The 19,739-nt window shown below is 41.2% G+C and overlaps 1 protein-coding gene across 3 annotated transcripts in view; it reads right to left on the bottom strand.

Annotated features, from left to right (window-relative positions):
• The window catches only part of LOC140726363 (limbin-like), a 212,798-nt gene that overhangs the window by 164,751 nt on the left and 28,308 nt on the right, over positions 1 to 19,739 (bottom strand). Inside the window, exons 1-4 of one of the 3 annotated variants that reach the window (XM_073042643.1) lie at positions 17,902 to 18,010; positions 12,993 to 13,167; positions 10,035 to 10,144; positions 4,462 to 4,527 (exon numbers count right to left, since the gene is read on the bottom strand). In XM_073042643.1, the coding sequence (XP_072898744.1) occupies positions 4,462 to 4,527; positions 10,035 to 10,144; positions 12,993 to 13,029 (213 nt within the window). In that variant the 5' untranslated portion in view covers positions 13,030 to 13,167; positions 17,902 to 18,010. Of the gene's footprint in view, positions 1 to 4,461; positions 4,528 to 10,034; positions 10,145 to 12,992; positions 13,168 to 17,901; positions 18,011 to 19,739 lie in introns of those variants that run through there. The other 2 variants (XM_073042642.1, XM_073042641.1) reach the window with 2 other exon arrangements.

A 19,739-nucleotide genomic window follows, 5' to 3' on the forward strand; every position in this document is an offset into this window, starting at 1 on the left:
TCAGCAGTATCCTGTACAGTTGCAGCACATCCTCCCTACTCTTAAATTCAGTCCCTCTAGCAATGAAGACCAACACTCCACTTGCCCTCTTGATAGCCTGCTGCCCCCGCAAACCTACCTTTTGTGATTCATGCACAAGCACACCCAACTTCCTCTGCACAGTAGCATGCTGCCATATTTTACCATTTAAATAATAATCTGCTCTTCCACTTTGGAAGGAAAAGTGGATGACCTTTCATTTATCAACATTGTACTCCATCTGTCCAACCCTTGCCCACTCACCTAACCTATCTATATCTCTCTGTAGACTCTCCGTATCTTCAGCACAATTTGTTTTCCCACTCAATTTAGTACATTCAGCAAGCTCAGATACACTACACTCAGTCCCCTCTTCCAGATCTCCTGCCTGAGTCTCACTGTGGCTTCCTCCCAACCAGAGAACAGCTGACATTATTTTTACTGCATGTCAATTGCAGGAGAAAGCCCAGGAGCAAAATCTCCCACTTTATATGGCATTCATAGACCTCAAGAAAGCATTTGACTTTGTAAATCGTCTTGCCACTACTGTCCAAAATCGGGAGCCCAGAGAAATACTTCAAGATCCTGTGGCTCTTACAGAATGCTATGAGTATAACAGCCGCACTGAAAAACATCTTTCAAAGTTGAGACTAAGGTCAAACAGGGGTGCATCATTGCCCCAACCCTGTTTGCCGTTTTCATTGCAACCATTCTTCACTTCACAGGCCAAGATCTCCCACAAGGAGTCCAGATTGTCTACAGGACAGATGGGGTACAGTTTAACCTTAACAGTTTCAAGGCAAAGGTCAAGGTGTCAACTACTTCCATCACAGAGCTCCAATATGTAGACGACAACTCCATCGTAGCTCACGCTGAGGAAGATCTATAGTCTGTAATGGATACTTTTGCCAGAGCACACAAGCTTTTGGGACTTGATCTAAACATCAAGAAAACCCAAGTCCTGCACCAACCTGCTCCAGATCAAGCTCCTAAACCTCCAACTATCCAAGTCGTCAACGTCCCCCTGGAGAACACTGATCATTTCCCATATCTTGGCAGCCTTCTTTCCTTAAGAGCCAACAGCAACCTTGAAATAAATCGCAAAATAGGCTGTGCGAGTGGAGCTTTTGCTCGGCTGAGAAAGAGGATTTCTGAAGATCAGGGTATCAAAACCAACACTAAGCTTCTAGTCTACAAAGATATAGTCCTCCCCTTCTTGCTATACGGAGTGAAGTCATGGACAATATACAGCAGGCACATAAAATCCCTGGAAACTTACCATCAAAGATGACTCCAAAAGATTCTGAGAGTTAGCTGGAAGAACAGGCATACTAACTCCAGCATCCTGGAGGAAGCTAACATTAACTCCATAGCCACAATCATAATTCAACACCAACTGTGATGGGTCAGCCACATCATCCGTATGCCTGACTCCCGCCTCCCCAAACAACTCCTATTCAGCCAACTCAAGCATACAAAGCACACTCATGAAGGACAATATCAAGACCCACCCAAGGAAGTGCCACATCAACGTGAGTGGATGGGAAAATATAGAAAAGGACAGGAAAAGCTGGAGAAGAACTAGCTATGAGAGGACTGCACAAGTCTAATAATACCCCCACTGTGTCGCTGAGATTAAGCGGCTTCAATGTAAAGAGGGACTGGGAAAGGCCCAGCCAGCTACATCCATCAGCACTTCAAAGACCTACACCTGCCAACACTGCAATAGGAATTGCGGGTCATGGATCGGCCTCTTCAGTCATCTCAAGACCCACAAGTGACCAGATCAACTACCAGAAGAAGATTACGAGTGATTGCTGATGATGATGAGTTCTGTGAATGTGCAGTCAAACTCCACCCAACATCAACAGGAGAGCACACACAAAACGCTAGTGGAACGCCGCAGGCCAGGCAGCATCTATAGGAAGAAGCACAGTCGACGTTTCGGGCCGAGACCCTTCGTCAGGACTAACTGAAAGAAGAGATAGTAAGAGATTTGAAAGTGGGAGGGGGAGGGGGGGATCCGAAATGATAGGAGAAGACAGGAGGGGGAAGCTTGAAGCTAAGAGCTCAAAAGTTGATTGGCAAAAGGGATACACAGCTGGAGAAGGGAAAGGATCATGGGATGGGAGGCCTAGGGAGATAGAAAGGGGGAGAGGAGCACCAGAGGGAGATGGAGAGTAGGCAAGGAGTGATTGTGAGAGGGATAGAGAGAGAAAAGAAAAAGGGAGGGAATAAATAAATAAATAGCTAGCTAGATAAATAAATAAATAAGGGATGGGGTAAGAAGGGGAGGAAGGGCATTAACGGAAGTTAGAGAAATCAATGTTCATGCCATCTGGTTGGAGGCTACCCAGACAGAATACAAGGTGTTGTTCCTCCAACCTGAGTGTGGCTTCATCTTGACACTAGAGGAGGCCATGGATAGACATATCAGAATGGGAATGGGATGTGGAATTAAAATGTGTGGCCATTGGGAGATCCTGCTTTCTCTGGCAGACAGAGCATAGGTGTTTAGCGAAATGGTCTCTCAGTCTGTGTCGGGTCTCACCAATATATAGAAGGCCGCACCGGGAGCACCGGATGCAGTACATGTCCCCCCCCCCCACCCTTTACAAAGGTAGAGCGTTCCTATGAAACCTTTCTTAAGCCGAAATGGCGTGAAGCGAAGAACCATTAATTTATATGAGAAAAATTTTTGTAAACGCAAAAATCCTCTTTTTAGTGCGAAAACAGGTTACTAATGTAGGTCTTTTGTAAAAGCGAAGTGGCACAAAGCGAATGTTCATAAAGCAGGGGCCACCTGCATACCACACCAGCCGACTTACAGGTGAAGTGTCGTCTCACCTGTAAGGATTGTCTGGGGCCCTGAATGGTGGTGAGGGAGGAAGTGTAAGGGCAGGATATACTGTGTCTGGTGCTCCTGGTGCGGCCTTCTATATATTGGTGAGACCCGAAACGTCGACAGTGCTTCTCCCTATAGATGCTGCCTGGCCTGCTGCGTTCCACCAACGTTTTGTGTGTGTTGCTTGAATTTCCAGCATCTGCAGATGTCCTCGTGTTTGCGTTTTTAAACCAACAGGAGAATGTGTTGTTTGAGAGTATAATGTGTCCAGTTTTCTAACTCAAACTTACTGGGAGCTAAACTGTTCACTATGTTGCATAATAATGGGAGTCTAAATGTGGATTTTGTTTAATTTTGGAAGGTGCACGTCAAAAAGCAGATTGCAGTCATACCTAGTGCACTAAAAACTGGCTGCATTTGGTATTAACACCACAAATGGCAATATTGATCAATTTCCTATTTAAAGCAGCATCAGTGTGGTTTGTTCCCAGTAATTAGCATTTTAATAGGCCACAAAAAGTTCCCAAGCAAAGCACAAAGTGCTGGAGGAATTCAGCAGGCCAGGCAGCATCAATGGAGGGAAAGTGACAGTCAAGATTCTGATGTGAAACATTTACTGTCCATTTCCCCTCATACAGTACATACTATCTGATCCGCATAATTCCTCCAGAACTTTGTGTGTTGCTCCAGATTCCAACATCTACAGTCTCTTGTGTCTCCAACTGGTTCCCAATAGAACCTTGTTTACAAGGTATTGGCCTTTAATAGTGCATTCCCTACAACAACACACTGCATCAAAATACATTTTTATTACAGAGGAAGTAGAATCCGCAGGAAAGTGGAAGGTAGCTCCCACATTTCATTAAAGCAGGAGTTCCCAACCTGGGCTTCATGGGCCCCTTGCTTAATGGCATTGACCCCTGGTATAAAAAGGTTGGAAACCGCTGCATTAAAGATATACTCATCTTGATAATTGAGATACAGTCTGCAGAAAGGCAGATCAGCAGGGTTCCACTAGACCCATCATAAACCCAGCCTAGGTGGTGACTGCAATAATCTCTCCTGGGAATGAATATCCCCAAACACTTGAACAATGCTAAAATAAATTTCATGATTTCACTGGGTATGTCAATCTGCATACTACTGTCTGCACCCAAAGTGAGATCATCATAGAAAATGTTTTTAACAGTGAAGTTCTTTATTAAGATGAAACTTATCTGTCCATAAAGCCATAGCAACCTCTACTGTCTATTTTGACCTCACAAAAATACCAGAACAACTTATTGGAAGTTATGTGCATGTCATGTGACACAAGCACTGTTCAAATTAATTTTGTGCGATATTCTTTCATCTAGCAAAATGAGAAGACTTACATCCAACCATCCAGGGGTGGATAAAGAAATCTGTTCCACCCGAGGTAAAAAGAACAGTACACCAACAGTTTGGGCAGCTCGTGTTTAAGTTAATTTTATTACATTGATACATTTTGGACTTATTCCTACATGTCAAGGATGTAGATGAAGATGCAGTTTGCCTGTGAGGCCTCACTTTCAGTCGAACAAAATAATGGAGAATGCAAAATCCTGCTCTCAACTTACCCGAGCAGCTGCTTTCATCATCAATATGAAATCTGCCTTAAGGGGTCCAGGCTGTACTTGACTACCCTGAAAGGCAGGATTTCAGATTTTAGATTAATATGCTTTATAATTTAGTCAGCTATAAAGCCATCAGTTGCAGGTTAGATCATTACCAACTCAGTCTGCTAGCCTCAATCAAGCAGTAACAAAGCAGTTCCCCAAATGTAATGAGGCTCCCTTTATTCCCACTCTTTACCTCCTGCCAATCAGTGAACCTTCTATTTATACAAGTATCTTACTTGTAATACCTTGAAAAGCAGCCTCATCTGTAGCACCTTGTCAAAGGCCTTCTGAAAATCCAGGTGAACAACGTTCCCCGACTCTCCTTTGTCGATCCTGCAGTTGTTTCCTCCAAAAAATTCCAACACTTTTGCCAAAAAAGATTTCCCCTCGAAGAAACTATGCTGTCTTTGGCCTATTTTATCATGTGCCTTCAAGTATTCCAAAACCTTATTCTTAATAATGAATTCCAGTATCTTCCCAACCACTGAGTCAGGCTAACTGTCCTATATTTTCCTTCCTTTTGTCTCCCTACCTTCTTAAATAGTGGAGTAGTATTTACAATTTTCCAGTCCTCCAGAACCATTCCAGAAACTAGTGATTCTTGAAAGATCATTAATAATGCCTCCACAATCTCTTCAGCTACCCCTTTCAGAACTCTGGGGTGTAGTCCATCTAGTCCAGCTGACATATCAACCTTCAGAGCTTTCAGAATACTAAGCACCTTCTCCTTAGTAATAGTGACTAGCCACTTCTGCCCCCTCACACTCTCAAATTTCTGGAATATTGCCAGTGTGTTCCACAGTGAAATTCAATTTCTCTGCCATTTCTTTGTTCCCTAATCACTATCTTTCCAGTATCATCTTCCAGTGGTGCAATATCCACTCTCTCCGCTCTTTTACTCATTATAAATTTGGAAAAAAAAAACTTTTTTATCCTCTTTAATATTATTGGTTAGCTCACCTTCATATTTCATCTTTTCTCTCCTTATGGCCTTTTTAGTTGCCTTCTGTTGGTTGTTAAAAGCTTCCCAATTCTCTAACTTCCCACTGATTTTTGCTAAATCATATGCCCTCTATTTTGCTTTTATGCTGTCATTAACTTCCCTTGTCAGCTATGGTTGCCTCATCCTCCCTTTAGAATGCTTGTTCATCTTTGGGATGTACCTATCCTGACCCTTCCAAATTGCCTCTCGAAACTCAAGCCATTGCTGTTCTGCCACATCCAGGTGAATATCCCCTTCCAATCAAATCTGGCCAGCTCATCTTTCATGCCCCTCTAATTCTCTTTATTCCAATGTAATACTGATTCATCTGGCTTTAGCTTCTTCCTCTCAAACTGCAGGCTAAATTGTATAATATTATGATCACTGTCTCCTAATGGTTCTTTATCTTAAGCTTCCTAATAAAATCCGGCTCATTACACAACACCATATCCAGAATTTCCTTTTCCCTAGTGGGCCCAAACACAAGCTGCTCTAAAAAGCTATCTCATAGGCATTCTATAAATTTGCTTTCTTGGGATCCAGGATGAACATGATTTTCCCAGTCTACCTGCATGTTCAAATCCCCCTTCACTAGCCTTTTGACATTCCTTTTCTATCTCCCATTGTAGCTAGTGTCCCACATCCTGGGTGCTGTTTGAAAGTCTGTATTTAACTTCCATCAGGGTCATTTACCCTTGCAGTTTTTTAACTCTACCCATAAGGATTCTTTATCTCCTGGTCCTAGGTAACCTCGCTCTAAGGATTTGATGTAATTTTTTCCAACGTAGCCACCCCAACCCCTCCATCTACCTGCCTGTCCTTTCCATACAAGGTCTACCCTTGGATAAGCTCTCAGCCATGATCTTTCAGAAACGAAAACAATGATATCCACAACATCGTACTTGCCAATCTCTCAGATCAGGTTTAATATCATTGGCGTATGTCATGAAATTTGTTGCTTTGCAGCAATATTATTATTGCAATAAATAATAATGAAAACTTTAAATTATAAGTATACATAAAAATTTATTTAATAAGTAGTGCGAAAAGAGAGAGAATAAAATATTAAGGAAATGTTTATGGGTTCGATGTCCACTCAGAAATCTGATGGCGGAGGGAAGAAGCTGTTCCTGAAACATCGAATGTGTTTCTTCAGGCTCCTGTACCTCTTCCTTGATGGTAGCAATGGGACGAGAGAATGTCCGGGGGTGATCAGAGTCCTTAATGATGGATGCTGCCGTTTGGAGGCATCATCTTTTGGAGGTTTCCTGGATTCCCGGGAGGCTGGTGCCCATGATGGAACTGGCTGAGACTACAACTGGCTGCAGCTTTTTCCAATCCTGAGCAGTGCCCACACACCATACCAGATGGTGATGCAATCAATTAGAATGTTTTCTACGGTACAGCTGTAGAAATTTACAAGTATCCTTGGTGACATACCGATTTTCCTCAAACTCCTAATGAAATATAGCTGCTGTCATGCCCTCTTTGTAATTGCATCAATATGTTGTGCCCACGATGAATCCTCGGAGACATTGACACGCTGGAACTTGAAACTGTTCACCATTTCCAATTCTGATCCCTCAGTGAAGACCAGTATGTGTTCCATCAACTTACCCTTCCTGAAGTCCACAATCAACTTCTTGGTCTTACTGATGTTGAATGCAAGGTTGTTGCTGCGACACCACCTAACCAGCTGATCTACCTCACTCCTGTACGCCTCCTCATCACCATCTGAAATTCTGCCAACAATAGTTGTGTCAACTGCAAACTTATAGATGGTGCTTGAACTGTGCCTGGCCACAGAGTTGTGAGTGTAGAGACAGTAGAGCAGTGGGCTAAGCTTGCATTCTTGTGGTGCGCCAGTGTTGGTTGTCAACGAGGAGGAGATGTTACTTTTGATCCGTACACACCTTGGTCTCCCGGTGAGAAAGTCCAGGATCCACTTGCAGAGGAAGGTACAGAGGCTATTTGATTAGAACTGAGGGTATGATAGTTTTGAGTGCAGAGCTGTAGTCTATAAACTGCAGAATGACACAAATATTACTATTGTCTAGGTGATCCAAAGCTGAGTGGAGAGCCAGTGAGTTTGCATCTGCTGTTGTGGCATTAGGCAATTTACAGTAGATCCAAGTCCTCGCTTAAGCGGGAGTTAATTCTAGCTATGACCAATCTCTCAAAGCATTTGATCACAGTAGATGCGAGTGCCACTGTGTGATAGTCGTTCAGACAGCTCACCCTGCTCTTCCTGGGCACTGGCATGATTGTCGCCCTTTTGAACCAAGTGGGAACTTCAGACTGCAGCAGTGAGAGATGAAATGTCCTGTCAGTTTGTTGGCACTGGTTTTCAGAGCCTGACCAGTTATATCATAAGGGCCTAATGCTTTGCGACAGTTCACCCTGAAGTCGGCCTCCAAGACAAAGATCACAGGGTCATCGGATGCTGTAGGGATTTGCATAGATGTTGTTTCATTCTCCCTTTTAAAGCATGCATAAAAAATGTGGAGTTCATCTGGGAGGGAAGAATCACCTCCATTCATGATCGTAGGTTTCTAACATCTTGTAGCTCTAATTGCGCTATGAGGTCATCTATCTTAATTTGTATACTGTCTGCATTCAAATATAACACCTTCAGTCCTGTATTCAGCACCTTCTTCGATTTTGCCCCATATTGAACTTCAATTCATCCCACTGTCTGCAATTTTGCCCTATCATCTGCCTGTTCTGCCTCATAGTCCCACTACATACTGCATCTCCTAGTATACTATCCTCAGCCCTATCATTCCAGTTCCCAAACACCTGCCAAATCTGTTTATTGAAAAGGAAAAATATTTTTCCATTATTCAATTGAGATTATTTACAGGTACTTTGACATGTGATCTTGCTTTATTGAAACAAATAAGGTCACAGGTAGGTTGCAAGTCAGTATAATAGATAATATGAATGAGGTTATTTAAGCTGTCAGATGTTGTAAGGAACTGCTGTGTCAGCATCTTATGGGATCTCCAATTACTGAATGAATGGTTCCTCTGATTAACAAATCGGCAATATAGTTAATGACCATTCACCAAAGGTTAATTTACCAAATGGGATCTAGCTATTAGAAAAATGAATAGGATCTTTGGAAATATTGCTAAATTAATAAAATGAAACACAAAGAACCCCATACTTAGGTTAATAAAATTTAGCTTTCTCTACACTTGGAATTTTACTTGATCTCCACACGTTGTGATAGATACTGAAGCTCTGGAGAAGTGACAGATAGCAAGAGGAAAAATAATTAAATGTATATATTTTAGTTACTAAGCCTGTCATTGGTATCATTAGGATTTGCTCCAGGGAAAGAGAATCGCGAGTTATGTGAGCAGCACTAGGAAATGCAATTCAAAGTACACAGAAGCTAGAAGGAAGGTATCATGAGTAACGAGAGCACTTAGGAAGGTTGATTGGCCCACTGAGTCTCTGCTAGCTCCATGTACAGAAATTCCATCTGTCCCATTCATCCTTCATCCCTTCCCCAATGCCCAGAAATTTATTCTCACACAAGAACCTAATTTCCCAATGAAGGCAACAATTGATTGTTTGAACTTTCTCAAAAGGCTTTTATTTTGTCACATCTCAATTACACATTTGGTTAAAAAATATTGTCTCTGTTCGTTAGTCATTAAGCCAATGGCTAAGGGATACTTACCTTCTGTTACCCAAATATTTTTGGCATCTCTACTGTATATGTCCCGTCAGCTTCCTTTCCTTCAACTTGCCCTGCCAGCTTTGCAGATTAAATTCCTTGTTCTTGATCTGCATTCATTTACTTTATCCAAGAATATTCTCTTTGTGGGGCATGTTTGCAACAAATATGGTGATTATGGATGTATCACAGTTCCTGACTGGAGGACACGATGTTCCTGAGTGAGATAATCGACTGGAGTTTGCTTTCAACATGCTGTGATATGTCGCAGCTTAATTAGATCCCAGAAATGAAAGAATACTGCAATAAAAAGTGGTCAGTGCAGGACAGCAAATAGCTACAGGCATCAGATTATTAAGCACATGAAAGGAGAATAATAGCATTTCAATTGTTCTCACTGAGAAAATCCTAGTAGTACAAATTTATAAAATAAGTGAAGAAGCTATTATGAAGAAAAAAAGTCCATGCTAACCCAGAAAAAAATCCAATTAGACCTAATCTAATTATATATTCTGGTGTTCTTATATTAGGAATAAACTATTACACAATTCAAAACTAAATTTGACAATCTCCATCAGACATACACTAGAGTAACACAACACCACCATCACTTTTCTTCATGTTCTTTGCCACGTCTCCCTTGTACCTTTGGCTCAGAATTTATCTGTTCTCTCTTGGCCTGACCAATGGCTAAGGGATAGGTTTCTCTCCAGCTCTGAAATCGTGTGGTTAGGCACCACTACATCTCCCCTCAGCTCTCTTTGCTCCAAGGGCTGGAAACAGAATCCACTAGTCGAGTGGGGATTAAAAGCTCTTCTCACTAAGTAGAGGTGTAAATGAATTAATCTTCACGTAGAATACCTGTGTTCTATTACCGATGGTGAGGTAAGCTGGTAGTGAAATATTCTTCTCTTCCTCTGGCTCACCAGCCTTTAATACTGCGGTATAGTTTATTATGTAGCGTTCACCTGCTGATTAATAAGAAATGAAAAGTACATTTTAAAACAAGATCAAAGTAAAAGGCTTTTGAAATAATGTCTAATGGTGGGTTCCCATCTGGTCTCACCAGTTTTTTCTCCACAGTTCACAATCCTCCCATAATTTCTCCCACTGCTAGACCCCCTTGCCCAGGTTCACCAACATCCTTGATTTTGTTATCTTATGCAATCTCACTGTTGCTCTCACATCCATTACATCCATATCCACCTTTCAACCCTAACTGTTCATTGTGACACTTTACTGTTGCTGATGGAAAAGTAGACTCCCACAGACAAGACTTTCAGTTGAGGTTGGCAATAGATGATAGATCATTTGAGTCATGTTAGTAGTTTGTGAAGAGCATCTATGGAGATACTTCCTGACATGAATTTATGTCTGTTCCTGGGAAAATATTCCCATTCACAAAGAAAAATGTGTTATATTGGTTTTATCCACTGTCACAGGCTACACAGAATTCCTTCCCTGAACGGTGCTCTCTCCCTATCCTTCCTCTATAGAATTCTGGAAAAAATCCATCTCAATAACTAAGTTCCAGTATTCCCTAATACATTCAAAGGTCACTTTATTACAACCCTCCTGTAATTAATAAAGTAGCTACTGGGTGTATGTTTATGGTCTTCTGCTGCTGCAGCCCATCCACTTCAAGGTGTGATATATTTTGTGTTCAGAGATACTCATCTGCACACCACTATTGTAACACGTGGTTATTTGAGTTACTGTCGCCTTCCTGTCAGCTTGAACCGGTCTGGTCATTCTCCTCTGACCTCTCTCATTAACAAAGCTGCCAATCACTGGATGTTTTTCCATCATACTCTGTAAACTCTAGAGACCGTTGTTCGTGAAAATCCCAGAAGATGCAGTTTCTGAGATACTCAAACCACCCTGTCTGGCATCAACAATCATTCCACAGTCAAAGTCACCTAGATTATATTTCCTCCGTATTCCAATGTTTGGCCTGAACAATAACTGAACCTCTTGACCATGTCTTCATGCTTTTATGCATTGAGTTGCTGCTACATGATTGGCTGATTGGATATTTGTGTTAACAAGCAGGTGTATAGGTGTACCTAATAAAGTGGTCACTGAGTACCTTATTTATGTATCTCAGAGAAGTTTTGTTTAGAATCACACCTGCTGAGTATATTTGAGGACTCATAATGATGAGTGTTATTGCCATATGATTATTGGACAGGAGCATTCAAAGTCTATATTCCAATTAAACCATAGAATTGACTAATTGATAAGGAAGAGCCAAGCCAAAGAGAACAATATTTCTTAGAACATTTTGCTCCCTTTGTAATCTCATGAACTGATACCAGGATATAATTTTCATGGACACAGCTCACAAACATTTAACATCTGAACCACATGCTCATGATTCAGGTGTCAAATGTAATAATTATCTGGCTGCCTTTGGGTAGCCTTAAGACTTACTACCAACAACACTGATCTGAATCTGTCAGGAAGAAAGGAATTCTGATTCATATACCCTCTCACACACCTATCTTTAGGGAAGTCTACAGTTGCAATAAATCATTTACTAAAATTCTATCCATCCCATCAAGTCTACTAATTTCCCTGTACCCTATTACCTTACGCCTATATTCTTCCACCTTTCACATATACAAGGGGTAATTTGCAGTATCTACTTAACCTAACAAGCAGCAATTCTTCAGATGAATGAATCCTAGTGATCCTTACCACAAATCAACAAATTTCAGGGTGAACACAGTTCACATATCTTATTGTTGTTCCACTCCAAAGCAAGCAACATTATAAACTGGCCATAGTACAATGGATATTGAAAACAAGGAAGGTTTCTGGAGGGACTCGTCCAGTCTCACTACTTTTCCCAAGGAACGCCTTCCATCTCAAGGAAATAGGGACATTCAATGATTGTGCAATGTAGAATTCAATTCACAAATTCTCACCAAGTGAAACTGTCCATCCCACATGCAGCAAAATGTCAGCAATATTTAGTTATGAGCTGATAGGTGCTAGGACCAACAGCACCATGAGCATGCTGGGCAATAGCTATCTTCAACTTATCATTGTTGTTCAACGGCATCACCATCAGGGTCCACACTCATATTTTGGGATGAGAGCTGATCAGAAAATCAGCTAGACCATCCAGATAAATATCATGGCTACGAGAGCGGGGCAGAGATTGGAAATCCTACGACACTCCACTCACCCTGACACCTCAAAGCCTTCTCACTATCTACAAAGCACAAGTCAGGAATGCGATGGGAGACTTCCCTTCCACAACAGAAAAGAAGCTCAATTCCATCCAGTTCAGATCAGGACCCCTGATTCATATCCTAAACCAGGGCGTTACTGTGCTGTCTGCAAAGTATATGTAGTACTTACCAAGGACATACCATCAACACATCTCAAACGTGGAATTGCTACCACCAGTGCAGTCACATAGGAACACTACCAACAGTAAGTTCCACTGGCTGAGACATAAATCATTGTTCCTCCTTTGACACAGGCTCTAAACCCAAAACCCTGGAACTCTCTATCCAATATCAATGTTGATGCACCTTCACTCGATGAGGTGGATCTAGAAAGTGTTTTTGAAACTGATGAGCTTACAAAAAAAATTAGTAATTACTAAAAAGTAGAACTGACTGATCAATAGGAAGAGCTCCCAGAGACACAAGAGATTATTACAAATACAGCTTAAAAGTAGAAAACACAGGTTGAAATGCTCCCGTGCTTTACGGCAATATTCACATTTGCAAGTGGCCAATTTTAGTTTTATTTTTACAGCTTCATACAGTTGAGCAAATGGAGTAAAAGAGAGGACTGCTTTACCTTGGAGAGATTCTTTGGAGTATGTCTGGAACCCCATTTCAGTATCATTTCCAACATTACTCAGAATGCTGAGAACACTAATAGAATCCTGGATAGTCAGCTGAGAGACCTTAGATGCAGACTGAACATCCAAATTGCTTATTATCAGTCTTACAGTCAATGTTCTTCCATTCACCTGAGAAAGAGAACAGACTGTATGATCAAGTTCACGCTTATTTTCATGGTATAAATAGCATGAAGATTAACTTTTTGCAGCAGCAATACATTGCAAATATGACAAACATTATATGTTACTTACATGACAAAATAAACATAACAATATTAATGCAAGTTGAGGAAAATATCGTCCAAAGTAGTGTTAAGGTTCTTCAGGTCAGTTCAAGAACCTGACAACAATGGGGAAGAAGCTGTTGTTGAACTCGGACCTTCCTTGTAGTTTAAGCAGCACAAAGAGCCACACAACCATTCAGTACCAGCCTTGGAATTATCCAGTGCCTCAAAGGCACTTTCAAATGGGAGGTGATGTGGTGGTGGGGGTGAGGGAAAAGAGTTGGGTTTCAGTGAAAAGAAAAGTGAGATGGCAACAGGAGGAGTTTGGGACTCTGCAGTTACTAGGTGATGGGCCTGATGGAGTTTGCGATTTGGGAGTGAGGTAGAGAGTGTTAATGGATGTGAGCAGAGGTTAAGTATGGGATTTGAATGGTGCCCAGTATTCAGGAGTTTGGAGCAAAGGTCACCATCAGGTCAAGGCGTGATAGTGCATCATACAATCTACCGGGCAAATTTTTAGGTTTGAGCTGTATCTGTTGGGGGAAATGAATTGTCAAAGTTTCAGGTTGAAACCCTCCATCAGGACTGAAAGAGGGGAGATGGCCAATATAAAGTGGAGAGGGGGAGTGGCAAGACAGGGACCAGATGTGACTCTTGTACTGAGGATGAGTGAAGGATGAAACGCAGATTGAGCCAGGCAGGGAAAGAGATGGTGGAGTAGGGAGGCAAAAGCAGGTGAAACCAAACAAAGATAGATGGAATGAGGAGTGAGGAGCGTTAAGTTGATTTTCTTACTGCATGTCACATAATGGTTAAATTCCTACAGGATGTGTTCTTCATTTAGTGGTGTATTGCACCATCTAGTGATCAGATTAAACAGTGCAATTTAGCCATCACATCAATTTTATTTTTATTTATGGTAACAGGCCCTTCTGGCCCAATGAGCTCATGCCACCCAATTGCACCCATGTGGCCAATTAATCTACTAACCTGTATGTACAAAGTAATTGGAGGGAGCTGGAGTGCCCGGAGGAAACCCACAGAGTCATGGGGAGAACATACTGTACAAGCTCCTTACAAAGGCAGAACTGAACCCAGCTTGCTGGTGTTGTAACAGCTTTATATCAACTGCTATGCTATCATGCAACCCCACAATGAACTCACCAATTACAAATTTCAGCTCACTCAATCTTCATATTATAACATCTTACAGCATTTTCCTTCCAAATACACACCATAAAACAAAATACAGTCAATTCGGCCATTTGTTACTCAGGGTAGCCGCTTATTTGGGCCGACTCTTAAAGAACAAATACTAATCACAAAAAGAGCTGGGATTTCCTCCGTTTATTTGCTGCTTAATTGGGACAGGTGACTGTTGCTGAACAGTTTCTAACTACCTTTGGTCACATGCACTTGTGTGGCTGTTAGACATTACACCATGCTTAGAGAAAACAGTTTCTAAAAAGCATCAGTTGCATGTGCTTGGGTTCAAAAACAGTGATTATTGTAACTGATAGTTGGTGAGAAATAAGGAGTAACGCAATTCAGAACTGTTTTGCTCACCGAGTCTTCAAGCATTCAGACTTGGAGATGCCAGAAACGGCTGGGAGTGAAAATTAAACGATTTCTCTACTTCAACAAGTTAGGAACTATGAAGACTCTGAAGGGATCGACAATCACCTTGAATGTTATGATGAAAATGAAGATTTGGAGGATGCAATCATCAATAGCAATGTATGAAGGCTATGTATTATCTACATGAGGTGTCTGCACTGATCTTGTTCATTTACAGTGAATCAAAAGAACACGGCAGCATACACTGGACGAATTCCTCTGTCAGTTACTACTGGGAACCAATAGACAGTTTTATAGTACTGTAGTAGTATTTTTAGTGTTCTAATTTATTCAGTGTTTCAATTTGTTACTCGGGCTTTTTAATATCGATTTCACTACTTCCATGAAACTTCAGCTAATTGGGGCAGCCACTTAATTTGGCTAAAATGTACTAGTTATGATGTGTCCCAATTAACCAGAATTCACTGAAAATATTAGAATATTATCTCTCTGCCGAGAAGGAAAACCAATAGCACAGATTTGCTCCACATATTTTCACAAACAAACACTCTAATTAGTTAGCACAGGACCGCAAATTTCTTGTGCAAGACCCTGTGCGACCTGGAGAAAGTTATTTCCTGTTAAAATTTCACTATCACTGACATTAGTAATACAGAGCATCTGGGCATTTTAATTCACAGCAGTTTGTTAGATCCCATAGTGTAAAACCATCTGCCGCACTGTCCTACATTTTAACAGTGCTAATCACTGAGCTGTGTGCTAAGCCCCCTGCTCTAATTGCTTTATACTTATAACTGTGTGGCCAAGCACAGCTCCAATGCCATATTTAAGTTTGCTGAAGACACCATTCTCGTTGCCCGAATCAAAGGAGGTGACAAATCATCATACGGAAGGAAGATGTGCTATAATAACACATCTGGCACATGATGTGTTATTCTCACATTAATGTCACAGTTGATGAACAGTTTCTAACTACCTTTGGTCACATGGACTTGTGTGGCTGTTAGACATTACACCATGCTTAGAGAAAACAGTTTCTAAAAAGCATCACTCAATGTCAGCAAGACCAAGGAGATGATTATTAACTTCAGGAGGAGGAAGAAACCAGAGGTCCATGAACCAGTCCTCATTGGAGGACCAGAGATGGAGAGGGTCAGCAACCTTAAATTCCTCAGTGTTATTATTTCAGAGAATCTGACCTAGGCCCAGCACACAAGTGCAATTATGGAAAAAGCATGGCAATACCTCTACTTCCTTAGAAGTTTGCGAAGATCCTGCATGTCATCTAAAACTTTGACAGACTTCTATAGATGTGTGGTGGAGAGTACATTCACTGGCTGCATCACAGCTAGTACAGATATATTGATGCCCTTGTATGGAAAAGCCTGCAAAAAGTAGCTGATATGGCCCAGTCTAACACAGGTAAAGCCTTCTCCACTACTGAGCACATCCAGATGGAGCATCATCACAGGAAAGCAGCATCCATCAGCAAGGACCCCCACCACCCTGGTTCTCTTCTCACTGCTGACATCAGGAAGAAGGCACAGGAGCTTCAGGATCTACAACACTAGATTTATGAACAGTTATTACTCAACCATCCAGCTCTTCAACTAGCTTCACTCAACTCTTGAACTACCTTCACTCGACCTGTCACTGAACTGTTCCCAGAAACTACAAACCCTTCATCACATGTTCTTCATATTTATTGCTTATTTATTTATTATTATTTCTTTCTTTTACTTTTTCTTTTTGTATTTGCATTATTTGTTGATTTATGCCCATTGGTTGGTTGTCTGTCCTATTGGGTGCAGCATTTCATTGATATTATTGTGTTTCTTGTATTCACTGTGATTGCCCTCAGGAAATAAATGTCAGGGTTCTATTTGGTGACACTGACGTACTTTGATAAGAGATTAACTTTGAACATGTGAAATTCAATGCAACTTCGTTAACCCTGCACACTTGGACGGTGCCTAACTATAGGTTTTCCATACGATTGGATGTTATTCCATTTAATTCTCAATACACTGTTAATGGACTTGTTCCCTCACATGCTATACAGTGGCATAATATATTTTCTAGCGAACCCAGAAGGATTAAAGGGAGCCCGTAAAACAGAAACCCAGTGGTTGCAAGGCAGCTTGGGAAACAAGTGAAACATTTTGGCAAATTTAAAAGAGATAGGGAACAGTGAGTTTCAAGGTAGCACAGGATGCATACACACTGTGAGTTTCAAGCGAGTGCAGGAATTGAGGCAATGGTGAGCTAAAGAATCTGTGGAAACTGATAATAATGGGACATGGGAATCAGCACACAGGGCCAGACACCAAGCCATTGGGACTACCAAACAATTGGATAGTTAACTATCAGAGTTTTCTGTAGCATTTAGTGAAGAGATTTAGAACTCAATGCACTAACACACAAGCAACAAACAATCCGCTGGAGAAACTCAGCAGGTCGGGCAGCATCTATTTTGGGGGGAAGTGGGGAAGGAGTTATTGATACTCAGAGTTGAAACTCCGCATCAGGACTCATTAATACCCAACTTCTTTCTCTGCTCTAGTGGAGCAACATTGCAACCGCACTCTTCAATCACTGCAAAGAAGTCTAAGGGGAGGGTGGCCCACTACCATCCTTCCTGTCATTTGTGGGTGTGCAGTTCCATGCTGCAGCTTTAATAATAACCACAGCCCTAGTCTAATCAGGAAAGGTCCAGCAGGCGCATCAGACCTCCCTCTCGGACTCTTTCTGATCTCCATCCTTAACTGGAAACTTCAATGTGTTTGGAGCCAGCTCCTCCAAAACATCATGGCATGAAAATTGCTGTGCATTCCCCTGCACTGGACTGAAATTGGCCAAAGTAACAATCTACCTTGGTGACACATAAACACCTTTCATAAGCTCAGCATTTACAGTAATTAAGTGTTTTATAGTAAAGACGCACTTTAGAGATCTGGCACAGAAAATAATTGAGACCAGCATTGTCTTTGTACCAGCTGATTAAGGGCAAATGTGAGTGGCCTGGCTGTCTACTCCTGGTCCTATTTCCTTGTGTACTTACCTTCAGAGCTAAGAAACCTGGAGAACGCTAACTCTAGAACGTGGGGGGATTCCACTGATCCACAACAGTACGAGGTTGCCAGAACACAACTCCCTTTACTCACTGCCACGTAGAAAAGACTTATCATTTCTTGAAATAATAGGTAAACTAAACTGATAATACATCATCTTGGTCTGCCAGAATAATGCTTTACTTAAGGTACAAAAGTACAATTCTTCCTTCCACTCTAATGCTTACATTTCATACAACATTTTAAAACCAGTGAACCACTCAATCTGAATTTCAGCATGTCCATTTTCAAGATAAAAAATAATTCCAAGTCGTCTACTGCTTTTGTTAGTTACTAAAATTAAATATATTAAGAGATACTATTAATACAACAACAATCCTTTCTTAACACTTCAGACATAATCCCCATAACATCTTGCACAAACCCTCTTCTCTATGATAACCAACCATATAAAGATTAACAAAATATACTTGGATCTCTTAATAGAAAAATGACAAATTCCACGCTTTGAAGACAGCAATGTATTTGGGTCTGGCCAAAGAGCAAGTCAAAATATGTGACGTTACAAGAAACTGTTCAGTCCTAAATGTCAAACCATCTGAGCCTATAGTAACGCACAGGATCATTAATATTTGCTACTAGAACATGCATAGGAGTTCAAATTTATTGTATCCGGGGTGGGGTGCATTCACACCTTTAATGTTTATGGGGAAAACAGGGTGAGTGGGCCTATAATGTTATGTGGGATTTTTATATTGAATTGCTGTTGGGTCTAGAAGTGGGTGGGTTCAAAATGATGGGGAGAGTAGTGCTGTGCCTCTATTGTGTCAGCAAAAGTCTAAGGAAAATTCACCTTTGCGACTCACAAGAGAAATTGTTGCCCACTGCCTTAATCTCTGACTCCACACCACATCAACATTCCCCACTGCCAAAAATGAACACTAACATTAAAAGACCAAGGGAAAATGGGGGGTGGGGGGGGGGGGGTTGGCAGGAATAGACCACTTGGCCCCTCAAGTCTGCTATGTCATTCAACAGCTGATCAACTTCAGGCCTCATCCCTTCTTCTCCCAGTTCCCCATAGCTTTCATATTCCTGATATTTCAAATATCCTTTAACAAAGGACTCCCCTTTAACAAAAAACAATGATCTAGCATCTACAATCCAGAACGTCAGATATTCATCTACCTCCGTGAAAAGGAGTTCCTATGCACCTTAGGTCACTTGAGAAATTAGTGTTGATCGTGGAGAAGATTATCACAGGTTACAGATGAATCTTGATCAGTTCGGGAAAGGGAAAATAGATTTCAATACAGATATATTTGAGATAATGCATTTTGGAAAGTCAAACAGCCTAAGACATGTACTGTAAATGGCAGGGCACTAGATAGACAGAGACTTTATATATCCCAGAATCAGAATCTGAATCAGGTTTATTATCACCGGCACGTGAATTACTTAGCAGCAGCAGTTCAATGCAGTACATAAACTAGTAGAGAAAAAAATAATAAATAACATTTTAAAATAATAACAATAATTAAACAAGTAAATCAATTATGTATATTGAACAGATTTAAAAAGTCTTGCAAAAACATAAATACTATATATTAAAAAAAGTAAGGTAGTATCCAAAGATTCAATTGTCCATTTAGGAATTTGATGACAGAGGGGAAGAAGCTGTTCCTGAATCGCTGAGTGTGTGTCTTCAGGCTTCTGTACCTCCTACCTGATGGCAACAGTGAGAAAGGGCATGCCCTGGGTGCTGGACGTCCTTAATAATGGACACCGTCTTTCTGGGACACCGCTCCCTAAAGATGTCCTGGGTACT

This window comes from Hemitrygon akajei, chromosome 4 (assembly GCF_048418815.1).
Source record: "Hemitrygon akajei chromosome 4, sHemAka1.3, whole genome shotgun sequence".
NCBI classification, from domain to species: domain Eukaryota; kingdom Metazoa; phylum Chordata; class Chondrichthyes; order Myliobatiformes; family Dasyatidae; genus Hemitrygon; species Hemitrygon akajei.